Source organism: Neolamprologus brichardi, chromosome 7 (assembly GCF_056152115.1).
Source record: "Neolamprologus brichardi isolate AB-2024 chromosome 7, ASM5615211v1, whole genome shotgun sequence".
Classification (NCBI taxonomy): Eukaryota; Metazoa; Chordata; class Actinopteri; order Cichliformes; family Cichlidae; genus Neolamprologus; species Neolamprologus brichardi.
In genome coordinates this window covers 56,856,394-56,883,949 of record NC_142110.1, presented here as the reverse complement: position 1 = coordinate 56,883,949, position 27,556 = coordinate 56,856,394, and the positions used below count along the sequence as shown (strand labels likewise).

At 38.9% G+C, this 27,556-nt stretch overlaps 1 protein-coding gene across 3 annotated transcripts in view; it reads right to left on the bottom strand.

Moving 5' to 3' along the window:
* Positions 1 to 27,556, bottom strand: part of pi4kaa (phosphatidylinositol 4-kinase, catalytic, alpha a) — a 65,691-nt gene that overhangs the window by 11,674 nt on the left and 26,461 nt on the right. For 2 of the 3 annotated variants that reach the window (XM_087843930.1, XM_035913849.2), the window contains 25 exons: positions 16,537 to 16,632; positions 16,281 to 16,464; positions 15,636 to 15,736; positions 15,113 to 15,281; positions 12,992 to 13,042; positions 12,781 to 12,889; positions 9,750 to 9,886; positions 9,528 to 9,661; positions 9,313 to 9,395; positions 9,158 to 9,228; positions 7,828 to 7,952; positions 7,640 to 7,721; positions 7,479 to 7,562; positions 7,106 to 7,195; positions 6,887 to 7,006; positions 5,329 to 5,421; positions 4,066 to 4,222; positions 3,814 to 3,941; positions 3,565 to 3,723; positions 3,314 to 3,465; positions 3,114 to 3,221; positions 2,341 to 2,561; positions 1,399 to 1,554; positions 913 to 992; positions 623 to 822 (listed from right to left, as the gene is read on the bottom strand). In XM_087843930.1, coding sequence (XP_087700056.1) covers positions 623 to 822; positions 913 to 992; positions 1,399 to 1,554; positions 2,341 to 2,561; positions 3,114 to 3,221; positions 3,314 to 3,465; positions 3,565 to 3,723; positions 3,814 to 3,941; positions 4,066 to 4,222; positions 5,329 to 5,421; positions 6,887 to 7,006; positions 7,106 to 7,195; positions 7,479 to 7,562; positions 7,640 to 7,721; positions 7,828 to 7,952; positions 9,158 to 9,228; positions 9,313 to 9,395; positions 9,528 to 9,661; positions 9,750 to 9,886; positions 12,781 to 12,889; positions 12,992 to 13,042; positions 15,113 to 15,281; positions 15,636 to 15,736; positions 16,281 to 16,464; positions 16,537 to 16,632 — 3,090 coding nt within the window. The remainder of the gene's footprint in view (positions 1 to 622; positions 823 to 912; positions 993 to 1,398; positions 1,555 to 2,340; positions 2,562 to 3,113; positions 3,222 to 3,313; positions 3,466 to 3,564; positions 3,724 to 3,813; positions 3,942 to 4,065; positions 4,223 to 5,328; positions 5,422 to 6,886; positions 7,007 to 7,105; positions 7,196 to 7,478; positions 7,563 to 7,639; positions 7,722 to 7,827; positions 7,953 to 9,157; positions 9,229 to 9,312; positions 9,396 to 9,527; positions 9,662 to 9,749; positions 9,887 to 12,780; positions 12,890 to 12,991; positions 13,043 to 15,112; positions 15,282 to 15,635; positions 15,737 to 16,280; positions 16,465 to 16,536; positions 16,633 to 27,556) is intronic. The other variant, XM_006804684.3, reaches the window with a different exon arrangement.

The window sequence follows — 27,556 nt, the reverse complement described above, 5'->3', positions numbered from 1 at the left end:
TTGGCTCAGGCGATTAGAGGATCATCAGGGGGTCCTTTTGTCCCTCTGTGGGACAAAAGGACCCACTAGGTTTAAATCTGGGACTCCCCACCATTTGACCTTAGAACTGAAGAAGCTTCTCGGATGAGAGGTGAAACGTCTTCAAGCAACTTAAAGAAGTCCAGACGCTTTTCTTTGCAAGCTCCTTTGACTACAATGACCTGGATGACTGAGAACCTTCACAGACAACCAGTTATAGTAATTTCTCATAGGTAATACAGCAACAAGCTTTATGAATATCCACGTGTGTAACCAATAAAAACAACCTGCAGGGGGAAAGCAAGTTGAAGGGGTTTGGAGACAACTGCTTCCTTCTCGCGAGTGAAAACTTGAGCTCTGTGTGACCTCGTTCCTGAGTGAGTTTCTGTTTATCCAGCAGTATCAGGGGTAAAACTCTGACATAGGCCTTTAAGATGATTTGATTTATCTTATGCACAAAATGGACAGTTGGCCCTGATGACCCAGAACAGTGCTCTCATGTATTTAGTTAATGGGAAATTAAATGGCAAAAGCGGTTTAATACTCATTTAAACAAAGAGGCATTTACGTCTGTTATTAGAGATCGTTCTTAGAGATTGGCCACCTTGTTGGTAATTGCATAGCCAGGTATGGAGCGATACTCCAGGCCAGGTTGACGTGGTCCTTCCACTGTTTCTCTGTCAGGCTGATGTATTTGGACCTCCAGTTGGCGATGCTCGTCTCCACTGACTGCTCTGTGGCAATGGCCAGCTCTTGTGTGGAGAGGGGGTTGTACCACGTTGTCAACCGTTCAATCTCACTAGCCTGGGTACACAAACCAGAGGTCAAGAGCATTAAGAAGGTTTTATCATGAACAGGCATCTTAAGTGCAGTCAAAACACTCATATTACTCACCAGTAATGCCAGCAACAGAGTCCTGCGTTTCATGTAGTATTTGTGAAGCTGCGTTCCTCTGTTACTTTTTTTGGATGTGCCTAGAAAAAGAAAAGGTACAAAAAGTCAGTCCATAAGTCCTTTATGGACTGACTTTTTGTACCTTAATGTCTCACAGACATTTCCCATCTGTGTTCGTCTCTTTGATTTGGAAAAGGTGATGGCTTGGATATTTCACCAGTTCAAAGTCTAGAGCAGTGCAGTCCAAATGACTGCAAGAGTTTTTGCTATATCAAAGATGCTTTTAATGTCCATATTTTCATTTTACATTTTATGATGCCACCCAGACCGAAAGGAAATGTCAGTCACACTCTTAAAACAAATGATATGACATTGTGATATGACACAATTTAGCAACATTTAAACTATATTTGATTATTGAAGGAAGTGCTATTATCAGTTTCGAAAGGCTCTTGTACTGTCTGAAACACTGAACCTAGGTTCTACCTGATTTTTTGGACGTGGTGGACATGCCACTCGACAGCGGGTACGTATTGATCCATCCCTGGCCAGTCTGTTGGGTGCGGGAGCTGGAATCCATGTTGCCCCTTAGATCAGCAGCATTCATCACTGACAGGCTGTTCAAAGATGCATCCTGATTATCTGTTCAAATGCAAACAGAATCAGTGTGGCCATGAACGCAGTGGGTTACTCTCAGCACATCTACATCTGTGCTTTATTAAACTTATACAAGAGCGTTCCTTACACATAAAACATTAAAAATTCTAAACAGTCACAAACAATATGAGGGAGTTGTTGAAGAACGAGATGAACCATGTCACTTAGCCCTCTGCTGATGTCATGATCATGTATTTGAAATCGAGGGACTCCGGAGTAAATGTAGGTAGCCGGTGCACTGATACTGGATCGGATGCAAGTAATCTGAGCCAGAATTTGCACTGAGGACCTGAAGAGGTATGCTCTGTATGAGTATGAGACAATGTCTTTTGTCAAGGTCTTTGGGTATGAAAAGGAAGGAAATTTCTTGGTTGGAAAAAAAAATTTCTTTTTCAATTTATGATTTCTTTAAAAGTGATCACTGGGGGGGGGGGCAGACTGGTGGGCTGATATGATGAGTAGTCATGCATGTTGACGCAGCTGACAAATTTGTGCTTTTCCTCACAGCTTCTAAATATTTAAGACAAAAACTGACTTAAATTTTATGGATCACAAAGTAGAGGAAATGAGTAAAGAAAAAGTAGAAAAACTGAGCATATGAGAGGAACCAAAATAAGAACGTTTAGGGAAAAGAGAAAAGAAAAGTAAATTAAATCAATATCAAAGATGCATATATCAGGAGGACTGTGAGGAAAAGCAATCTCAAATTTGACCCACGTAAAAGCATGCTCCTGCTGCAATGCAGTCGAAGCTCCACTGCTTTAGGCTTACTTAAGATAGATATTGGAGAAGTGCTGGACACGATAAGCGATCCAAATATCCCAGCAGAGAGCGTGCTCGGGGCTGGGGTAGTACCAAGCTCACCAGGTGGGACCAAATGAGATGCTGCCAGGTACTTCTTGTCAGACAGGATGCTGGCGTAGAAACGGATTATGATGCTGATGTCCTCACGGAGACGCTTGTCACCCTGGGTGGGGAACTTTGGAGCCACACTAGAAAGACAAAAACATTAAATGTCTCACTAGGGTTAGATTAGGGCTAATACTACCTAAATCCTGAGTTAGGGTTAGGGCTAACCCTAAGGCTATCTTGGCTCTAAAGGTTGGAATGCTGGTTAACTTACTTCTTTGGTCCTGATTAAAAGAGCTCAACAAGTTAAAGACAGCGAGAATGACAGAGACCTGACTTTCATTCCAAAATGGTTCAATTTTTTCCCCTTTTCATGCAGCACTTTTTTAAGTTTTACATTTTTTTGTGATTGATTAACTGCCTTGCCAGTTGTTGGATGAATTGTCACTAGTTTATAGTTTATTTATAAGTTTTTACTTTACAAAGTAATAATATATAGGATGGTTTAAAATTTTTCAATGTAAATGTAATTACAAACAATAACAGAATACAAATAAACAAAAGCTAGGAGGTTGGGTGAAAGATTGAAGACAGACATGCTAAAGTTAGCATGCTAATCAGCTAGCACTGAAAAATGTTAACTTGTTGTAAGCCTAGATTTGATTGAAGAAGAGCAAGCATCTGAGTCTGACTACCTGAAATAATCAAAGGCAGTAGAGTAGATCTTCTCCCGGAGCACATTTCTTACAGTTGCATTGGTGACGACGTCAGAGTGGAGCAAAGCCAGACCAAGAGTGAGCAGCCTAGAGCACAGAGAAAGATGGTTTTCATAGTGCAAAGAGATTTTGTATAAGCACACCATAAATACTATGTAAACACTGTGACTGGTATATACCTGAAGCGAGGTCCAATGGCAGCTACATGGCGGTTGAGGCTACTCTTAGCCCCACCAACATCTAGAGACAGAGAGCGCTGCATCAAACTGCCAAAGATTTCCACTTGATCTGCACTGGAGTATTTTGCGATCTCAAATCTCTGGACCAGAAACTAGTTGAACAGGGAGACACAGAACAAGGCGAGAATTTAAAAAGAATTGACTAACAAGATAACACATAAATAACTCAAGCAGATTGGCAGTTATCCAACCTCTATCCAGACATGGTGAGGGGTGACATTTGGAGGGCAGGGGATGGGCTGGCTTTCCTCTGAGGCAGCGAGAGGATCAGCCTCCACCTGAGCATCCGAGAACAAGCCCATCTTCAGCTCCACAGTCATCTGCCATGCTCCTGCCATCTCTCGCATGAACTAAGCAGGCATACAGGATATTGACACTATGTATGCAATTTAAGTATACCGACAAGAGAGAGAGGTTTTTGTTTGTTTGAGTATATGTACCGGTACTTCCACTCCTATACGTGCCGCCAGCAGCCACTCCCAACAAGCAATTGCTGTTTCCATACCATGTTCTGTAAACATCTTGAGTGGAGACCAGCACAGGTGGTGCAGGAGCTGAGGATCACAATCTACAGGCAATTCAGGAGAGAAAATGCCACCCCCCCCCCAAAAAAAAGAGAGAGACATGAATTTGATACCAACATCATCACTTGTGCCTGCAAAATACCAAAGTAAATCATAAAGGAAAATAACCTTTGGTGCTAATGAGCAAGGCAGTCAGTTTGAACATGGCCTCAGTGAAAGCCTCAGGCTGTGCAGAGTCTAATGCTTCTCCCAACTGTTTAATCATCAGTCGGCCCAAATCAGACTGTCCCCGGACTGCCTGGGCAAAGTGGATCATACCTGATACCTACAAATGAAAGAGAACATTTATGAGTATGAAAAATATATCTAATGAACAGATGTTATGTTTCCAAAATCTGCCTGCATCGTATTCTGGTTTCACTCTGGCACCGTTATAAGCCCTTCAAGATTTCAGCATTCACCAAACAAAATTTCAGAAGGATCTGGGTTTCTTTCAACCAAAATAATGTGGCCATGATCACTAACGCAATAGCTAACGCAGTCCAACTTTTCCTCCTTTGATTACATTACAGAGATTTCTGGACCATTAGATCAGGTACTGGTCCATTAGAAGTAGCCATTATCCACAGTGTGATCAACAATGGCCACCGACTACTCAACTAGATTTTGGAACCTCCAGGATCAAAAATTAAGCCAACACATAAATGCCAAAAAACAGCCTCCAGATCTGTCTAGTAGTATTGCTTGTGATGTTAATTATACTAACAACTTACCCAATGAATTAAACTCCAGTATTTTACTGGCACGTTACTTTGTTGTAGTTACTCTAAGTATATGTTCCTGTGTTGTGCACTCATAACTGAGGCTGTTAGCATTAGCTGATCATTTCTCAGGCCACCCTTTTCATGACAATATCACCCCTTCGCACTTGGGGGGGAAATCTACCACAGGTGGAGGATGGACTCAATCTGGGTGACTACTGTCTTATGTAGTTTGGGACTTTGCTGAATGTTGGAGTAGGTGTAGTTTTTCCTTTGCTGTGGAGTCAGGTGGGCCACCATGGGCTGCATGGAGCTTGGTGGTGCTGCTGCCATGGATGGGATCTGATGGGCCTAAACCTCCCTGTCCTTGGTAGATTTCGGGGAACAGGGGTGCCTATGGGAGTTAGCAGTTGGTACCCCAAAGTACCTCCTCTCTGGCTTCAGGGAGGGAGTACTTTGGCCACCCCGATCCTTTCCTCCCCATCCCTAATGGCTTCTCTCCTCCCACTTCATCACACCAACACACATGCAGGGCCTTGGGGAGCATCACTGAGGTTCAGGTTTCTCTCCCTCTCCCTCTGTTAACTTTCTCCCCAACTTCTCTTTCTTTTTTTTCTCCATCCCCCAGTCTTTTAGTGAACATGGGTTGTAATATTTATTGTGACTTTACCTCTCCAGCGTATCTGTTCCTGAGATTGAGGGAGGCCATGAAGTTTGAGTAGTCCTTTTTCACACAGGCTGGCCTCTCAGTTAGTTGAGTGGACTAAAGGAGAAAGTGACAAAGAAGTGCCTAATAAACCAAACTGTTACTATAAGCATAAACTGTTACTAATAAAAAACAGTCATAACTCATTTGTGCTCAACGTGACATGACAGTTACCAGAACAAAAGTTTATCTGTCAAGTGTGAATACCGTACTGAATAACTTGTTGCAGATTTGCTAACCCTATTGTGTAAACCAGAGCACTTTTATTTTTAGGTCATATTTTATGACCTACTGACATCTTAATGTAATAAAACAGATTTAACGATTCACATGCATAGTTGTTCAGTTAAAGACAAACAAAAGCAACAGAGTTATTACACACAGCAATGTTACCTTTACAATGACAGAAGAAGGTTTATTTGATGAAGGTTTTTAAATCACATTTCTGCACTAAGATCAGTCCATAAGGAAAACTTAAATGGCAAAACTGTCCCAAAATCACTAATAATGTACTCTGATAATTAATATATTAATATATCTAAGAAAACAAAGCTATTCAGAACCTTGTTGTGTTATCTGCAACAGATAACAAAAGCTGATATAAGGAGTCAAACTTGCAGTATTGCAGCCTTCATTTCTATCTGTACATGTTTCTGCAGAAAAATCATTGTAAATACATTTTAATATTAAAAGATAACCAGAATAAATAAAAACAATTGAGTTTTTAAATAATGACTTCATGAGTTCATAAAAACTATGTTCTGTATTTCTATCCAAAACTAAAATTTGTTTTATCTGTAACATGTTAGTATGAAAATGATGCACAAAGAAAATCAGGCTGGGGGAAAATATTTTTTGGAGCACTGTATGTATGCCCTCCTTATGATAGGATTATGTACTGGTGTGTGGGACTGTTATCTCAGGTTTACATGGCTGACTGATAGTTATTTATTTCAGGTGATGTTATGGAGTAACTCAAAGGTAATGTAACAAGTAGTGTAGAGTAGTGTAGTAGTAGTGTTGTAAAGGCTCACCTTTCAGAACACTCACTTCACCAGATGCACCTTGTTTCTTTTCCTCACCTTTGATTGGGTGTGGTGCTTTCCCTTAATTGCACTCACCTGTCACTCGTTATATAAGGACTGCACTCACCTACAGCTCACTCTTTCTTCACTCCCACATGGGGTGGCAGCTGAGGTGAGTTTCTGTTTGAGTTTCCTGAGTTTATGTATTATTTTGAGTTACTAAGTTACTTAAATCACACTTTATTTCCTTTCAGAGATAGCAGTCCGTGTGTCTTTCCTTCAATTCATTCAATAAAACGAAAAACCCTGCAAGTGATTACTGACTGTTCATTCTCATTCTGACCGGATGAGCCCATGATGGTAACAGTCTCCAACCTCCTCTGAACCTTCCTCCAAAACAAGTAGAGACATTACTACTAAAATAACAAAACATGTAACTTTTTTTTAGTAGCAACCCCAACACTTGAATTTGTAAAAATGATGAGTGTATGACCCACCCCGAGTGTGGTGCTCTGCCTGTTGTAACCAGCAAAGTGCAGGATGCTTTCTGTGGCCATGGCTAGGCCTGTGTGCTGGGAGAGGCCTGATACCCAGTTCTGATGTTTGTTTAGATACTCCTGAAAAGACCAGGTAAAGCACAGTGGTTTAAAGTATGTTTAAGGCAACATGTGGAGTTTTGCATGTTACAGATTAGAATGTTTAAAAATAAATGTTACCTGTAGGTGGGATTTGGTCACAGATGGAGCCCACTTCATAGCCTCTTTAAGAATTTCTCCACAGCGTGCTGCAAAATCCTTCACTATGCTCTAGAACCAAAGAGACAATAGGTATTTTATATATGAGGAAAAAAATCTACTACATAGACAATGCATTACAAAAATCTATTATCTAATAGTGCTTGCTCATAGGGGGTCATATGATTGTTGGGGTTTTCTGTATCTATTATTGTAGGATCTACTGTACAATATAAAGCGCCTTGAGGCGACTGTTGTTGTGATTTGGCGCTATATAAATAAAATTGAATTGAATTAATACATATATAGGGGAAAGAACTGAAAAACACAAAAATCATAAGTAAAGCAACATTACCTCTCTGGCTTCATACGTGTCTGGGACAGTGATTCTGTATGGTGTATCTGGGATGTCATAATAAGGCTGGTCTTTATGAATGTCCTGCAATAGATCCAAATTATACAGCATAAGTCATGGTATACAAATGCAGTATAACAGTCTTAATGATCATCACATACTGCACTGAGTGAGAGGGAAAGAGTCTGCAGAATGTCCAACATAGTCTTCAGCACACGGCCACTCCACAACAAGTGGGGGAAACTGAGTAGAGAGAAAATACAGTCAATTAAGAACCTGCTTTTGTACAGTTAATGTGACTCTGGGTGATATTTTAAGTAAATTAACATGTGCATCAAGTCATGCTCACGTTTCAGCCAAGCCAGACAAGTATTTGTCAGCCACTCTACGGATCCTTTTGTGGATGTGGTTGAAGTTCACCAGGAGGAACTGAGCGTGGCGTTCAAGCTCCTCCTCGTGGGCTTTGGTTTTTGGCTAAAAGTGTGACATTATGTAATTTTATTGTAGAATATTTTTAAGATTGTCATTAAAATAGTTTACAGTGATATACATGACATAAAACTGAGAAAAGCAGTAAATCCTCACATTTGAGAGCTGGAAATTCACTTTCACCGAATTGCTTCTGTAAATCATGTAAAGCAACTCTATTGGAGTCCAAAAATAAAATCTAAAACTAAAATTAGTATATCAGGATTTCTTTAAGACTACAATTGGGAACCTTTCTAAGTGTAGTTTATGTGTACAGTAGGTCATTTATTTTTGATTTGTTTCTCCCTGTAGAGCAAAGTCAGGAATATTGAAAAGAAAAACTGAATCAGTTTGACTGCAGTCTATACACAATCTGGTTGGGTGCTTGTCTATTAACTGCAGTGTTTTTCTATTAACTGTAGTGTTTTTCTATTAACTGTGTGTTCTATTTGAGATGAGTGACTAATATTGATTTAACTGGGTCCTGTCTACTTTTGTTCCACAACCAACATGTTTTTAAATGTTATATGATAATCTTCCAGTGCTCCTGCAGTAGTTTTTGGATCTGATGCTTATGACTTCAGCTTTGCTTAATGTTATCTAACTGTTACAAAACATTTGATTTACAACTGAGTCTCGTGATGGACCTTTAGTGTATGTATGGGGTTATGAATAGCACACCTAAAACACCCAAATTGTTAAATCTGTTCAGTTTATCTTCTGTTTTGGTTAAGGGTAAGAACCCTGTCTTATGGGGGAGAGTGTGACGGCTGCATGGCTGGTGTTGGCTTCCTGTGTCTATCTATTCCAGGTAATTGGTGGGTGGCGCTGACCCAGTTTAGGACGCAGCACACCTGAGCAGATGGTGCTGAGGAAAATCAGTCCTGTGGGCTGACTCTTCTCTACTCATATCCTATCCCCTTGTTTGCTGACTGGTAGAGCACTCTCTTTTGTTTTTGCATGCACAAACTCACTCATACATTTTCCCTGCAATCAGACACTGCATATATACTGAAAACCAGTATTTGCTTTTTTATTTAAATAAATCATTTAACAGCAACCTAATGCTATGTATGATTGCCCTTTTTTGACACATTCTCTTGAGTCAGGTCATGACAAATAATATGTATTTAACCAAAGAACACATTGAATAATAAAGTAAAGATATAAATCCACTTAAGATATACTTTGACTTCTATCATCTTACTTACTTTTTCAGCCATCATTTGCAGGAAGACCTCAAAAACCTTGTCGCTAACAGCAATCACACACTGCATCATACCTGAAAACATTTGAATGTGCAGAATAAATGATTACCAGTAAATTGGTATTTTTCAATGATTTTTTTTTTTTTAGTTGTTCTTACCAGATTTATCCTTCTGTATTGCTCTGTCCTCAAAGTATCGAAACATAACCTGAAAGCGGTCCAAGTCCAGAGAATGCAGCATCCTAACAGATGTGAGAAAAACAAACCAGAATAAAGGTTAGATATATATACTAGTCAAGGTAGTGAGTCTTATTTGTCTAGTACAAACTGGAGAAGAGTTATATAAAAAATAAATAAATCTCACGCTGGCTTACCTCATATACTCCAATCTGTAAACAGACAGCAAATATGTGGACATGGCAAAGTCCAGCTTGTTGATGAGAGCAGCCACCTCTGGAGGAGGATCCAGCAGGTTGATGATGGTACTGCGTAGATCATTCAGCTCTGCCTGGAATTCAACAATCAATCAAAAACTAGTGCCAGCAGGTAAACTACAAAATATCTGGGTGTTTGTCTGCATGTGGGCATTCTCATACCGGAGTGACAGTATCATTCTTCAGGGCAGAGTTGTACTGCAGCTCTGAGCGTAAAGGTTCTCCACTGGGAAACGTGAGCAATGGTGATTTGGTTGCTATCTCACAAACCCCTTCATACCACTCCTCTGGCCACAAACCTAAACATTTCAACAGCAGCAAATTTAGGATTTACATCTTTAAAATGAATGGTGTCATGTGAGTAAATGTCCAAATGGTTAATCTCATCCACATATTACTGTATTTTTCATAGCTTCCTTACTAACTCACTAACAAATATACCACCCAATGTCTGTTAGAAAAAAGAAAAAAAATTAGAAATATAAAAACTTTGACTCCTTGGAAACAAAATGTGGTTTGAATCATATCTAGCTAGCACGGTTAAATTTGTTCATGTAAATAGGGTGTCTTCTTCATTGTGGAGTTCCCCAGGGTGCTATGCTGGGACCCGTTCTATATACGTTATATATTCTTCCCTAAAGCTGTATTTTCAGAAGGCATAGCATATATTTTCATTACTATGCAGATGAAACTCAGCTTTATCCATCCATCCATTTTCTTCCACTTATCCGGGGCTGGGTCACGGGGGCAGCAGCCCAAGCAGAGAAGCCCAGACCTCCCTCTCCCCAGCCACCTCCTCCAGCTTATCCGGGGGAACACCAAGGCGTTCCCAGGCCAGCCGAGAGATATAATCTCTCCGGTGTGTCCTGGGTCTGCCCCGGGGCCTCCTCCCGGTGGGACATGCCCGGAAAACCTCACCCAGGAGGTGCCCTGGGGAAATCCTTGTCAAATGCCAGAACCACCTCAAATGGCTCCTTTCGATGTGGAGGAGCACCAGCTCTACTCTGAGCCCCTCCCGAATGGCCGAACGTCTCACCCCATCTCTAAGGGAGAGGCCAGCCACCCTTCGGAGGAAGCCCATTTCCACCGCTTGTATTCGCGATCTCGTTCTTTCGGTCACTACCCACAGCTCATGACCATAGGTGAGGGTAGGGGCGTAGATCGACCGGTAAATTGAGAGCTTCGCTTTTACACTCAGCTCTCTCTTCACCACAACAGACCGGTACAGCAGCCGCTGCACCAATCCGTCTGTCGATCTCCCGCTCCCTTCTCCCATCACTCGTGAACAAGACCCCGAGATACTTAAACTCCTCCACTTGGGGCAGGGTCTTGTCCCTGACCCGGAGTGGGCACTCCACCCTTTTCTGGCTTTATCCATCTAATAAATTCCATCTATCCAAAGCAAAAATGACACACACAAAATTAGTTTAACTGCAGAAATGTCTTAAAGACATAAACCTGAAATTCAGATGAAACAAAAAAGGTTGCTGTACTTGGCCCTAAAAACCTTTGAAAAATGGTGTCTCTCCAGATACTTACTTCGGATAATATTAACTTGGCCTCCAGTAACACTGTGAGGAATCTTCACGTAATTTTTGATTAGGATAATTCTTAATAAATAAATAATAAATATTTTGGACTGCTTCCTGGCATTTGCATTGTATCTCTAAAATTCAAAACATCCTGTCACAGAGTGATGGTGATTTACTAGTTTATGTATTTACTATTTCTAGGATGGACAATTGTAATTCATTATTATCAGTTTGTTTTAAAGGCTCCCTGAAAAGCATTTAATGGATCCAGACTGCTGCAGCGAGAGTAGTGAAAGGGACAAGAAAGAGAGAGCCTATTTATCCCATTTGTTATCTTTGCTGGCTCCTTGTTAATCCAGAATCAAATTAAAAATCCTCCTCCTCATATACAGGCCTTGATATACTACCTTTTCACTGCAATAGAGCACTAGGGTATCCTAGGGTATTTAAAAGTAAAATAAGAGGCAGAGACCTCAGCTCTCTATGGAACCAGCTTACAGTTTAGATATGGCAGACAGAAATCTTCTCTAGTTTTAAGTACTGTATATGCTTTAAAAATAAAAAGGGAACGTTTTAAGCTTATAGTTAGGGCTGGATCAGGTGAGTCTGAACATTCCCTTAGTTATGCTACAAAATGCCTAGGCTACTAGCGGGTTCCCATTATGCAACAAGTGTTTCTTCTTCACTCACAGCTTTTCATTGTCTATGTGTATATAAACCACTTTGTGGAAGACAGCCAGAGTTCAATAGTAACTAATGATTAAATCTAGTGTGTCCTTTGTCCTATTTCTTTCCCCTCATCCCCAACTGTTCACAGCAGATGGCTGCCAATCCCTGAGCCTGGTTCTGCTGGAGGTTTCTTCCTGTTAAAAGGGAGTTTTCCATCCCACTGTTACCAAGTGCTTGCTCATAGAGGGTTGTCCGATTGTTCCGGCTTTCTCTCCATTATTGCAGGCTCTTTCCTTTACAATATAAAGTGCCTTGAGATGGGACAATCACCGCACCACTAGCACTGTTGCTTCACAGCAAGAAGGTCCTGTTTGATTCCACCTATCCTGGCCGGGGCCTTTCTGTGTGGAGTGTGCATGTTCCCTGTATTTGTGTGAGTTCTCTCCGGGTACTTCGGCTTCCTCCCACAGTCCAAAGACATGCAGTTAGTGGGGTTAGGTTAATTGGTAATTCTAAATTTCCCATTGGTATGAATGTGAATGTCCCTGGCCCTGACAAGGATAAACGGAAGAAAATGGATGAATGGATAAATAAAAATGAAATTAAATATATAAAGAATAAGGGGTGGATTAAGACTTTTGCACAGTACTACATTTAATCCTAAAAAGAAGCTACAGATATATGAATTCATTAAGGCTTTTATAATAAATTAAAGATAATGGTGATTCCAGGAATAAAAAAATGTTTGCTTGAAAATTTTCCCACAAATTCCCACTGCATTTCCTAATTTAAAACAGACTGATATGATGAGACTACTAAAATAAATGGGAGACAAAATAGTAAAACTGACATTTTACGGGACAAAGGATGTAAAACAGAAATAGAGCTACAAAAATTTCAGTTTGCTTTACTGTGATAAGACAAACTAAATTTTGATATTTCTGATATTTTTGTACACAACACAACAGAAAACAGAAATAAACAACTCCTACCTGAACCCTCCACAGCAAATCCCATGACTACGGAGTAGAGCCAGAAGTCTCTAAAGAGCTTCTGCAGGCGTGGCTTTGCCTCCTTGATTGGTGGTAGCCTCTTTGTCAGCTAAAAACAGAAGAAGAGGATAACAGACCTTTTAAAAGTGCTAGGTTTACACTGACTCTGAATTATCAAAGATTATATGATGAAAATACACAAATCACTTACCACTGCAATGACTGGAATAAGGACTCCAAGATTTCCAGCACTGCTTGATGCCTGGAGGTACAGAGCTCAATTAGCCACTTGAAAATAGACTACCACTTTATTTAATTAATGAGTTAACTTAGGGCTGCTCAATGAATCTAATTTTAATCACGATTACGATCTGGGCTTTCAACGATCATTAAAAATGACTGAGCCGATTATTAGGACCTCCCTTATGCTTTACTCTCGCGCTGCTCCGTGTGATAAATCGAGCGCACCTCTCTGCATTTCGAACACACGTCACAACAATTAAGAGGACCAGAGGGAAGCTCGGAAAGCTAAGCAGAAGTTATTTGGAGAGGAGAGTGACTGCCGTTGGTTGAAAAGAGAGGTAAAAAAAAAAAAAAACTTCAGTGGTGTGGAAACATTATGGGTTCGCGGAGTCAGACGTGGATCAAGTAGACACAGTGTGTAAACTTTGCTACAGTGTCGTAGCTGCACCACAGAGCAACACTGCAAAGTTCACTAAACATAGATGTTTACATTTTTCATTTATTTCTTATATTGCAAACATTTGCACTGTTATCAGTATTTGAACACTATTTTATATTATTTTTTAAAGTCATTATTCAATACATTGTTATTGTTAACCCTTTAAAGCCGGTCAGAGCAGCATGCTCCTTTTTGTGTAACTATTTTTAAATCCCTGTAGAACCTGAACCATGTAAGCTAGCGCAATAATTTTTTTTGCATATGAAACCAGAGGAGTTGTACTTACATCTTATGCCATCAGCTTGATCTAGGTCACGGTTTCCTTCCACATAAAGCTTTGCAAAGATTGCATAAAAAGCGCTTGCAGGAACAAAAACATAATATTCCAGAAACACGCTTTGCCGATCCGATCAGCTGTTTCTAACACTTCCCACATTGAAACAGATGTCAGCGCGAACTATCGCATGTCTGCCATTTCCTGCCCGAAACCAGAAGTGACGTCATTTTCGCGGAAAATGTAGTTTTTTACTTGTAGGCCTTAAAAGCCCATACTGGTGTTTTTATAAGTCATGTTTGACTTTATGCTTTTCTGAATAGTTTCTGGGATGCTTAGAACTCGAATTGCACTGCTGGAAATAGTTTATTTTGATGCGCATGCTGTTTTCTTTACAAATTTGCATCATAGGATTGTTTTTTTGTTTTTCCTGCAGTATATAAAAATTGCTGTATCTCCAAAATAAAACTATGAAGACACTCAAAATAAATTTCCTGTTGTTGTAAACTATTTTTTGCAACTTTTTTGTATTTAAAGTTTTGAGGGATAAACCTCTTAAATTTCTCCAAGTAGAAATATATGTAAAAAACAAAAACGATTTTAAATTTTTTTGTAGTTTATTGCACTTTTTTGCAATTAATGTAGTTACTATGGATTTAACGCATACATATTAGTAAAATATGGGCTATAACAGTTGTATTGATGTATAGCAACTGGAAATGCTCCCACAAATGGCACTACAACATGTAAAAAAAATAATATAAGCTCTGGCGGACTTGGTTCTATAGTAGGTCTTAAAGGGTTAAATAAATATCGTCAAATAATCGAGATCTCAATTTCAGTGAAAATAATCGTGATGATCATTTTTGCCATAATCGAGCAGCCCTAAGTTAACTACATTAAATATTTTCTACACAAGCAAAAGTTTCAGTGTTTAACAAATTTATTAAACACCCTAGCATAAAAACAAACAAGAAACCTGTAAATTCCCATGCTAATAAAAATATTAAAATTTGAAAAATTTAATTTATGGAGCACTGTATAAACTATAAAGTCAGGGGGTTGGGATCTGAAGGAAACTAAATACAGTGTGACTTAACAGCTACTATATGCATCACCTATGTTTCCTGGCTCTAGCTACAGGAAAACTGTAAAAATCTGAATCATTTCCCAATTATAGTATGCTGTTATCTTATGAAAGCAGATTGCCAAGAAAATGAAGCAAAGCCATTTAAGGTAAAACTTCCTCTTGCATGTGTTGACTTCACTTGACTTGTTTGACCTTATACCTAACTACCCTATGTTGTTTTTAGTTCCACTTGTGTTGTTTTTCCTTCCCATTATACTGGAATGTGCAATGTGAGTGTGTGCCATACCTTCAGAGCTGGGCCCTTGTCTGAGGCCCTTTCACTGGCTCTCTTGCCCTCTAAACCCAGCTGAACAAAGAGTTCTAGCAGGTTGACTAGCAGCTCGTCAACCATATGCTCAGCCTGAAGGTTTGCTGCTATGTTACCCAGTGCATTTATAACAGCCAAGGAACAGTGTCTGCAGAAAGAGGAAGGAGCATTTATGTACGAGATAAGCAGTAGCACATGCGTTTCTGTAACAGCAGGGTATGGTTCACATTCAGGCTCCCATAAGAGAATTGATACAGTTTTTGCTTGCTGATGCTCAAGATGGAGAAAAAAACGAAAGAAAACTCAGCTGCATTGAAGCTTAAAATAAACATTTGAATGCTAACACAGGACTGTAGAGCAAGTGGCCAACACTTGCAGTGAAATGACAATAGTAAAGAAAAAAACATGACACCAATGTGAACAAGCAAAACCATAACACCAGGGGAAAAAAATGCCGTTTTAAGACTAAAATTCCTCATCTGCCCTATAAGGTGATTCTTACCTGTATCCGTGATCTTTGTAATCTTTGGTAGAGTAAACCATGGAGCTTGCCTTGACACTGATCTGCTGGAATAAATTCCAAACTTCCTGGTAGATGTATTGCTAAAGTGGAAGAAAAAGAGAAAAAAACCCACAAAGTTCCCCTTCAAAAATAAAGATTGCACTTTAAAAAGGTTAGATTTGGGTCTAATATCACTGCATATGTTGTCATATACTGTCCTTCCTCTGAAAAAGAAAGCATACCACAGAAGCTTGATTCCCTTGTATAACTCACAATTGTGCGTAAGTATTAAAAGGAACTGCACTGCAGTGGTTTAAATCATAGAGATTCCTATGATTCCAATTTCTTAATATAATTAGGAAGCCTTCTTCACATGCAAAAGTTAGTAATGGAGTTCCACAGGGTTCTGTGCTGGGAACCAAATCTGTTAACATCATACATGCTTCCCTTGGGCATTATTATTGTAAGACACTGCTATGCAGATGATACCCTAGTTTTGTTTAGCCATGTCTTACCCTACAATATAAAGTGCCTTGAAGCAACTGCTGTTATGAATTGGCACTTCATAAATAAAGTTGCATTCAATTGAATTACTCTAGAAGCTTGAAGTTCTAAGACACATGAAGTTTGAATATAAACACTCACATTCCCTGTGATGACCATACAGCCAAGTTGGTCTATGATGAGGACATCAAGCTGGGAGGGAGGCTGGCAGAACTTCTGCTGCAGAATCTGAAGGATGGGCTCCATTACTCGGGGGGTGTCCCGTAAGGCCACAGCAATGTGACCCAAAGCCCTGATTGTGTGGTCTGGAATCAAGTGAGCATCCCTGTGGGGCAATATCTTGGTTATTTTAACTTCACAAGTCAAGAGCAGAGTATAATTTCGGTGAGAGGCTTACTTGTCATTTTCCTGATAGATATAAAGACGATTAGACAGACTGGCGAGAAAAGCTTCAACAATGACATTATCCATAGTCAGGCCAGCTTTAAGGCACCTGAGAGCAGAAGGAAAGACTGGGAGTGAAGGCTTTGTTGACAATGACATGTACACGCAAGTGGGATGGGTTTCGTTCAGCAATGCCTTATATTAAGGGGAAGCACGTTGTACACCTGTGTGGATTCACAGTGGACATTTATCATTGTTGTGTTTTTTTTTTGTTTTTTTTTAACTCAATTTTTATTATAATTTACAACATTGTCAATGTTCACAAGTAGGACAGTTACAGGAACCGCAATACAGAAATGTAGATTAAAATAAGAACTGCAATTAGGAAGCACAAAACAAAACTGGAAAGCAAAACAAAACCCAAGCAAGCAAACAAACAAACAGACAAAAACAAGAAGAAAACAAAACAAAAACTTTATGTAATAGTAAATAACATGTAACAAATCTAGCCATTAATGAACAAAACGAAACAGACCTATGCTAAATTACTGAAATAGTAAAGCATGTATGGGTCGCCAACGCTCAGTAAACAATTCTCTCTGAATCCGCAGAGCATATGTTATTTCCTCCATCTGATAAATTTCTCTTACTTTATCAATCCACATATTATATGAAGGTGGGTCAAGATTCAGCCATTTAATAGTGATACACTTTAGTGCTGCTGTAAGCAAGATTCTTAAAATATACTTTTTATTGTTTCCCGCAAAACCATTTGGTATTACTCCTAAAATGGCTAGCTGTTGGTCTTTTGTTAATGGTTGCTGGAAAACTGTATTGAGAACTTTAAATATGTCATTCCAAAATGAGCAGAGTTTTGGGCATGACCAGAATATATGTGAGTGGGTTCCTAAATAAGTACCACAATTTCGCCAGCAGGTGTCAGGATTTGTAGGCTTCATTTTGGCCATTATCTCCGGGGTTCTAAAATATCTCATGACCACCTTCCATTTAAATTCTCTCCACAGCCCAGAATTAGTCACAAGATGGGCTTCACCGAACACCTCTTCCCAGGTGTCCTCCGAGATTTGAGTGCCAGTCTCAGCTTCCCACCTTGCCTTAATATCCAAAGTTGCATTTGTATTGAAACTCAGAAATGCGTTATAGAAATTACCGATTAATTTCGGGGAGGAATTACTTTGAAATATTTTTAGAAATATTTCCTCAATGGATGAGGGCTCCAAAACTTGCCTCCATTCTTTATGTTTTGTCAAAAAGCTTCTTAGCTGCAGAAATCTAAAAAAGTCAGAAGAAGGAAGCCAAAACTGACCTCTCAACTGTTCAAATGAGCTCAGGTGCCCATTCCTCACAACATGACACAGTTTATGAAGCCCACTATTTGACCATGCTTTGAAGCCAGAGTCTTCCACAATAGGAGAAAAACCCTGCAGGGAGGAGAGGCTTGATAAAATTGAAATTTCTTTTGGAAGACCAAATGATTGTTTGATTCTACGCCAAATCTTTAGTGTGACCCTCGTCCATTTCCCCATATGCAAATTTTTAATTGAAATGTTAGAAAAAAGCAGGGATTCCAATGATCTTTCAACACATTGTCTTCTCAATGTTTAGCCACTGAGTTTCAGACAAATCCCGCACCCATACAGTCAGGGGTCTCATCTGAGCTGCCCAGAAATAATATTTCAGATTTGGAACAGCCAATCCCCCCTGCAGTTTTGACAGTTTTAATGTTTGGAACTTGATCCTTGGGCGTTTGCCTTGCCATATAAATTTGGAAAAAAGTTTATCTAAATTATCAAATGTAGAGTTGGGAATATTAATAGGCAGCATTTGGAAAAGGTATAGAAGTCTTGGCAATACATTCATACGTATACTCTCGATCCGACCCAAGAAAGACAGAGGCAGGACTGTCCATCTCTCTAAATCTTTTTTTATTTTTGCAACTATAACTTCATAATTTACTTTAAACAAGTCTGATAATGAGTGAGGAATCTGAATTCCTAAATACTTGATACCTTCGTTTGGCCATTTAAAGCCACATCGCTCCTTGAATGTTTGTGAAATGTTTCCTCCTAAATCCATTGCCAATGTTTTGTCAATATTAACTTTGTAACCAGAGAGGTAACCGTATGTACCAATAATTTCTTTTAAATGAGGTACACTGACTGCAGGATTTGAAATATATAAAAGTACATCGTCTGCATAGATGGACAATTTATGCTGTTCTCCATTAATTGAAAGGCCCTGAATTCCATGTTCATCTCTAATCAACTGCGCCAGAGGCTCAATACTTATATCGAACAGCAGGGGCGATAGTGGGCATCCTTGTCTACACCCACGTTCCAGTGGAAATCTGGCTGATATTGTTCCATTTACCCGTACAGCCGCCATTGGGTTGGAATAAAGAATCTGTATCCACTTAATTAAGTTTGGCCCAAATTTGAATCTTTCGAGTGTATGGCCCAAGTACTGCCAGGAAACCCTGTCGAACGCTTTTTGCGCATCAAGAGACAGAATCATTGTTTCTTCTTGTTTGGTCTTGTACAAGGACATTAAGTTCAACAATCTACGAACATTGTCCCCATAGTGCCTTCCTGCAATGAACCCTGTTTGATCTGGATTTATAACCTGTGTAATAATTTTACTAACTCTTTTGGCTAAAATCGTGGTGAGAATGCGCAAATCAGTATTAAGTAATGAGATTGGCCTGTATGATTGACAATTTGTGGGGTCCTTGCCCTCTTTATGGATTACGACAATTGTAGCATCATTCCAGGACGGCGCCATAGTCCCAGTCTCCAGAGCGCAGTGGTAAGCTTTCAGTAATAAGGGTGCGACTTTGTCCTTAAGTTTTTTATAGAATTCATTAATAAAACCATCAGGGCCAGGACTTTTTTTAGTTTTAAGGTTTGAAATCACCTGTATAATTTCTTGTTCTCGAATTGGTTCATCTAACTCCTTTGCTACAGATTCTGGCAGTGTTTTTAAATTGATCTTTTCTAAGAAATCAGATAGTGTATTGTCATTTTTACATGTATCTGAATTTTTATATAATGACTCGAAAAAATTGGCAAAGCAACTTGCAATTTGATTTGGTTTAGTAATTAGGGTTTGATCTGACTTCAACTTTTGGACCATATTACAAGTTTGCTGTTTCCTGAGTCTTATTGCCAGCAATCTACTAGCCCTACTGCCCTGTTCATAGTACTTTTGTTTAATGAATCTTAAATTGCCCTCAATTTTCTCGTTTATTAAACTATCAAGCTCACTACGTAACATTTTAAGATCGGAAAGCAAATTGGCTGTCTGTGCTTTTTTGTGTTGTTGCTCTAGGTATTTTATTTTGGCCTCCAATTCACGCCGCCTAGCCTCTTTTCTTTTTTTCCTGGCACTTGCAAATGATATTATGCGACCTCTAATGTATGCCTTGGCACAATCCCAGAGAGTTAAAGGCGATATCTCCAGAGTTGTGTTCAACTCCAAGTAAGTATTTAGTTCAGTATGTATGAACTCACAAAACTGGCTATCATTTAGGAGTGAGGCATTTAATCGCCAAAGTTTTAGTTTTGGTGTCAATCCTAAGTCCCATGAGAGTGATAACGGTGCATGGTCAGACAGTGTAATTGGTAAGATTTCAATATTGTCAATTCTATGCTCTTCTGTTTTAGAAGTAAAAAAGAAATCTATCCTGGAATAGGATGCATGTCTATGCGAGTAAAAAGTATAATCTCTGACTCTAGGAAACCTATTTCTCCAAACATCAATTAGTCCCAGTTCAGTTGTTAAATGTTTTAGAGCTTTGCTCATTTGCGATGCATGGCTTTTAGAACTTGGTTGTTTATCCAAATAAGGTGACAAGACACAATTAAAATCCCCTCCTAGCAATAAAACACCAGAACACTTTTGAAGTACTAGATTAGAAATTGTATGTATGAAATTTGGCTCATCCTCATTAGGGGCATAGATATTAATGAGGGAAACCAGTACTCCATCAATAGAGCCGTTGACCATAATGTACCTTCCATGTGGGTCTCTATATGTAGTGAGTGGGGTGAAGTTTATCTGTCTGTGTACTAGGATAGCCACACCTCTTCTCCTGCCAGACTTGTGAGACGAATAAAACACTTGTTGTGCCCATGACCTTTTTTGCTTGTCATGCTCAATATCAGATAAATGTGTCTCCTGCAAAAAAGCTATATGACAATTGAAACTTTTTAACTGGCCTAGAATTTTTTTCCTTTTAATGGGGCTGTGGAGGCCATTGACATTATAGCTTATGACTTTAAGCAAATCTATCTTGACTGTTTAGGGTTAAGTTTGAACGATATCTGGGAGGTACAAATAATTTTAAACTCCATAATGACCCAAAGTTTTGCTTAGCATAGGGCAATACAAAAAGAACCATCAAACCAACAAACCAGAAACTAATATATAAACTACATTGTACAAGTTTTTTACCCATCAAAAGATCCCCGGGAGAACAAGGGACCTGAACAAGGGTAACAACAGCAGGACAGAAAGTCAAAGGGACCCCGAGTGCAGCTAACTCAAGTTTGGATGTCTTCATATGGAATGAGGAACTGAAGTTCGGGGAAAATTGCTGGGCGAGCAGTCTCAGTACCACTAATAAATCTCAGTACTGTCTGCTAAAACAATATTGGAACTCAGGCCCTGCACAACGTAGTAACGACCAGGCACAGTGATGTAGCTTACTGACATAGAAAACTCTGAGTTACCTTCCACCTTGGGACAGAAGATAAGACAGTTATAGATCACCATCTGCTGGAGAGAGTATATTTTCCTTGACATAATCCATGGCTTTGGCAGCATCCACAAACTCCTTTTCAACGTTGTTGTAAGAGACACGGAATCTGGCAGGGTAGAGGATGCCAAAGCGGACTCCCGGTCTATCGTGGAGTATCTTCCTCACGTCAGTGAAAGCCGCCCTGGCTTTCGCCACGCTGGCCGTGTAGTCGGGGAATATTGCGATTGGGTTTCCTTTGAAGTGTAGTTTTCCTCTGCGCGCTCTCCTGAGGATGTCCGCCGCGTCTCCTTCGCTGTTTAATTTAGCAATGATAGGGCGTGGAATATCCCCGGGTCTCCGTTGAGTCAGGCTACGATGAGATCTTTCCACACGGACTTCTCTGTCAAGCTGAAACACCTCTTTGAGGAGCGCAGAGACCGCCGCCGGAGAGCTGGAACCCTGAGTTTCAGTCACACCGATAATTCGGATGTTTCCCCTTCTCATACGTCCCTCGAGGTCTTCACATTTGTGTTTAAGGTCTTTCACCTCTTTTGTGAGGGACTCCATCGTGTCTTGTACGGCCACCATTTCGTCAGACCAATTCGACAGACCCGCTTCGACAGATTTTACGTTAGCTCTCACCTGGTCCAGCTCGGCTCGAATAGCGGTTGTGTTGCTATTGATTTCTGCCTTCACGTCTTGGATATCCCTTTTCAACGAGTCAAAGCTGTCAGCCAGAGCAGACCTGACTTCCTGCTGGATGATGGCGGCGATATCTTGTCGCAAGGAGGCAAGAATATCCGTCTTGAGGTCTGCCACATCCATTTTAGCTATCGGTGCCGACTTCGATGTTTGGCTAGCGGTGTTGTCACAACTTTTGCCCGCGGCTGCACTGGTCTTAGCTGTCGACGAAGCCTCGTATTTGTATTTCTGCAGATTTGCCGCCATAAAAGCGACTTTCTTGGATTTATATCCGTAGGAACTTTGTTTAAAAGTTTAAGATTGTCTTTACACTGCAAATTTCTTGTAGCTTAACAAGATTTATTGTCTTAAATTTAGCCAGATTATCTTGTCCATCTTGTTTTGAACATTACAAACTAGTTTCCAGTCTCATGTGTTAGATGATTAGACTTGTTTTAAGTATATATTCCTTTTTTTTCTTATTTAGTCTGTAAATCTAAAAATGAACCATTTCACCTTTATTTCAAGCAAAAATAGCTTTTAGATAGAGTGTAAAACAAAAAATTATCTTAAAATAAGAAACATTCACCTTTTTCCTTGAAATAAGAAAGTCAATCATTGGAAGGTATATTTAGACCTGAGACGTGTCACAGATGTATTTGTTACCATGTAAAATAAGCCACTTTACTCTAACAGCATAATGTATAGCATCTTCAATCACCAAAAACTCCATATTAGCAACCTCTGATACAGGACCTAGTCCTTTCTCATTTACAAATATTGGATGCTCAGTTCCTGCTTCACTTTGACAACACTCCAGCAGCTGATTGTGGTTTACAAGAGACTTGCACACATTCTTAAAGTTTAATTTGGCTGACCATTGTTTTTTAAAAAAAACTGCGTTTAGACTCTATTTCATACACGTATGACAAATTACAGGTCCCAGGGCAATAATCTGAGAGGGAAGATGCAGCATGTAATCTTCTATCATTTTTTTAGTTTGGACACAGTTTGTAAAGACACAACTGGGGCAAAAAGTATTTTAACAATTTCAATTAAATCCAAAATAAATTTGATAAAAGAATGGCAAAATCTTGATCAATATAAGCATTTGTCCAGGGGATTGTTTTAATCTGTTGTCACTTGAAGCTAAAGTAGCATTAAATTTTTTTTTTATGAATTATAGAACATTTTTTGAGACATTTTATTAAATTCGATGAATTTATATTCCAAAATCTCTTTTTCCCAAAGTCTGTTTTTGTTTCATAATGGGGTTTTTCATAATGGTGTATTTATTTGAGGTCATTTAACAACTGAATTTCTTATTCAGGCAATCAGGGTGGGACCTGAACGCTCATTGGCTGCTGCTTAAACAGGTGCTTAAAATTAAAGTGTCTCAAAATGTTTCTATTATTACAAAAAAGAATCGTAGTGAAATAAATATTTAATAAAATATTATAAAAATACACAATGTAAAATAAAAATTAAATGACACGTTTTAACACTTTGGTGTTCCATAGTCTAGTTCATATTAAAAAGTTAAATAATGTATTAGCACTAGATTAGGTTCCTGTATTCCTCCGTACAACCATCCCACATATCACACAAAAGTCTGGACTACTGCTATGAATTGTATTAATATGGCTCAAAAGAGACTTTACTGTTAAGGCAACAAAAACAAAACAAATCCCACACCTCCAACACGCCATCTTGTTTGGGGAAAAGACCTGAAAGAAGTTCTTGGCGGGCAGAGTAGTAGAGGTCAATACCAAGTTTGAAGGGGTGGTTTATACCAAGTCTGCATTTAACTTGTGTAGTAATGTAATTGTAAAGACGACTACAACAGTCATAGTAATTGATGGGTTATTTGTAGGGGTGGGTTTTTATAATCGATTTATCGATTAAAATCGATTCTGGCTTGGATTACGTAAAATCGATTCATTAAAATCCTGAATCGATTTTTTAATATAAATTTATTTTGCCCGAAATGCCAGAATCTCAGGTGAAATCTCACAAAATTTCAACAACCACCAAACAGCTAAAACAGTAAATGAGAGCAGGAACACGGATTCTGCACAAAGACTTAAACACACAGCGCAGCCCGCGGATCAGAATCAGTTAGATGTCGAATTTCTCACAGTTTGGGCTGAAAGCCGACAGCCCCCTGATTCTGATCTGTCGGCGGGTCCGCGCTTTGTGTTCACGCCCTTTATGCGCTGATTCTAAAGCTGTTAGTTTGATGTCTCTCCAAACAATATTGACCGAACCAGCAGCAAAAGAGGATCCAAACTATGCTTCACAAAAACATCGTCAAGTATTCACTCTTACTTTCTCTCTCTCTCTCTCTCTCTCTCTCTCTCTCTCTCTCTCTCTCTCTCATTCGCTTGCTTGTTACCTACTTCCGAAAAGAAAACCTAATTTCTGCCGTTCAATGCTGAACAAATTTAAACTTTTTAAAATTATGCAAAATGCAAAATGCTTAGCCGTGTCTCTAATAAAACCGCTGTAACTTCAGAGGTAATGTTCATGTGTTGATTAATGGTTTTCTTTCGTTTTTGATGTACTGCAGAATATTTTTATAAAATCCAGGCCAGGAAAAATCACCTTCATGTGTTTCTGTGTTTTATCTTCAGCTACTTTGACACAAAGGCATCTGCTGTGACCTCACACCTCTGTTAAAGTCTTGCGTGTGTCAGCTTCCTTTTTATAGATACAAAAATATGTAAACGTACTAATCAGAATTATAATATTTCTGACTGTCAAAATTTCCCATATTCAAATCGAAGTGAATCGAATCGAATCGAATTAAATCGAATCGTGGATCGAATCGATTCTGGACCTTGTGAATCGGAATTGAATCGATTCTAAAAATCAGTGACGATACCCAGCCCTAGTTATTTGTTAAAATTAGTTTTTCGAATGCAGGTTCATTATGCATGTTATGTTCACGTTTTACAAGCTTTACACAGACGAAAATGTGTAACACTACCTCCCCCCTGGCTGCCCTCAAGTGGCTCTGTCCATTATCTCACTGTTTGAATCGGAGGACACGAGGGAGCAGGTTCGGACTGGATTCTGTTGAGGTAATTAACTTTTGCTTACAAACATTTCGGGTTCTTTTAGCTTTGACTTACTGTAGTAACATCAGTCGTGGTCAAATATTAAGTTTTACCGAGGCAGTATTATCAGTTCACTACCAATGGGTAGTTAGCCAAAACTGCTAGCCAGCTAGCAAGCTTAGTTCATTCAGTATGCTGAATTGTTAGCATGCAGTGATAGTTTAAAATTATTAATGGTGCTAGTTAGGTAAATTTAGCTTCGTGTTCAATATACTTAACATAGCTATATGACAAAAGAACTACAGTTGATATCCGCCTTTGCAAAAGTCCGTTTTGTGTTTCCCACCCACGGAAAATAAAAAGCTGCGGTGTTTTTTTTTCCTTCTTAAGCCGCGTGCTCTCTGTCTGCACTGTGCTTGGTGTGTTTGTGTGTGCAACTTGGGAGGACCGATACTGGTTTGAGACAAATCTCGCAATCGGGCTCATAACTTTACAATGCTGTTTTTTGTTATGGAAAAAGACAGGGGTGTTGGACAGATCTATATTTAACTTAAATGAGGATTTACTTAAGTCATCAAGAGTTAACTGTTTTATGACCAAAATTACATTTAACCAACATGAGTTTATTCAAATTTTATTATTTTACTATTTTTTGCAAGTCCAGTTTGGGTAATGAAATTAAAGATAACACAAGGGAATAAAAATAATGCACATTTATGAAAGACATCTTTACCTATAGATTTACTTTAAGCCTCATTTCCGACAGATTATGATTAATCATATAAACTTGTAAGTTGGAGAAGATGTGAACTTGCTTCCAATTATTTATGTTGTAAACTATTAATATCAATCAGGTCACTTTAACCTTGCTGAACCGAGGTAACATTTTTTCTTATGGATGAAGTGGCCTAATCTGAGCTGTGGTCATTTGTTGAATGATTTGACAAGCAGTTGGGCACTATTAGTTTTAGTTTGAAAACTAGTTTGGAATAGCCTTGTCATAAATTTTAAGTAAGCAATTTTATAAGACTTAACCATTGAATTAACACAGGCTCTACTTGGTCTGTCTTTTGCACCTTATCCATGTGTCTGATTGCATAGACTTTGGATCCATGGCAGGTGGTGTCTTGACTCAGTTTTTCTTTTTGACCCAAACATATGTTTTTCTTTCCTCAGGGAAAAGTTCTGACAAAAGCTACACCAGTAAATCATGGAGGGTTTGGATGATTGCAGCCTTTCGGTTCTAAATGGTAGGCCAAGCATATGCATATTTATGCAAATTAATGTCTAAATGAATTTTGTGTTGCACACACTGACAGTGATCGTACATAGAATCAGTTTTATGTTGTCAGATCAATAAAATATTTAAATTACATTTAAATGTATTTGACAAAATGACAATTTGGAATTGTTGTACAACTTTTACATTTCTGAAAGTTACTGACTTTTATTTACAGCTGCAGACATAGATGAGGTCTTGCTCCACACCCTCAGTAGGGACGATTTAAGGGACCTGCTTCCAGGGCCTGAAAATTTTATGAGGAGGAAACAGTTGTGGGCAAGTTTTGCCGCTTTTGATTTAAAAACACTTAGCACGACACATTTTGTTTAGGACTCCTGTAATATAACTATTTTCGTTTTCTTATTTAGGATGAGACTAAAGAAAAGGCGTCTCATGGACATCTCACCATGTGACCAGGGAGAAGATTATGATGCAGATTCAAGTGGTGGATCAAACATGCTTTTGCCACCAAGGAGCAGTTCTGGTGACAACAGTTGTAAGTGAAAGATTACAATTATGGCAATAATATTGAATATTGAACTGAAATTTGATTTAGTTCTTTCTTTCCTGTTCTGTTCATAGCCCTGTTCAGGACACTACCAACTTTCTTCCCATCACAAGTTGCACCACCCAAGAAGATGGGACATGCCAGTGAAGCACTGATTGATGTCCTTCAGGTCTGTGTTTCTTCATATTTGTTATCAAATAATGCCCATAAAGCCTTCACTTTAACAGTTTATTTGGCATATGGCCTTTTTATCCATGCCAAGTCCTCCAACAATGTAGTTTATATTTGGAAAAGGTGTGCAGAAATCTGAAATGGCACAAACACTGAGATAAAAAAAATTTCAATAAAAATAATAAAGAAAATCATAAAGAAATTAAAAACAAAATGGAAATAATTACATATTTAACTATCACAGGTGCAGTATCTTTGTCATTTCCTAAAGTGTGTAAAGACATAATCCTAACGGTGATGAGGCAGAATTTATTACATTTTTCAATGGCATGAATAAATATATATATATATATATATATTTTTATTTTTTTTCTATACAGTATTTGTCAATCTAAAGAAAAATAACATTAATATGGTCTGTAGCACATCTGATCTATGGTTGTCATCATTCATGTATCACCCGAAGGGTGCACCCCAAAGGGATCAATAAAGTGAAGTCTAAGTCTAATACATACTTGAACTACCCTGATAGCTTTGGAGTTTCTCCGTACATTGTACAATTTTTGTCTTTGT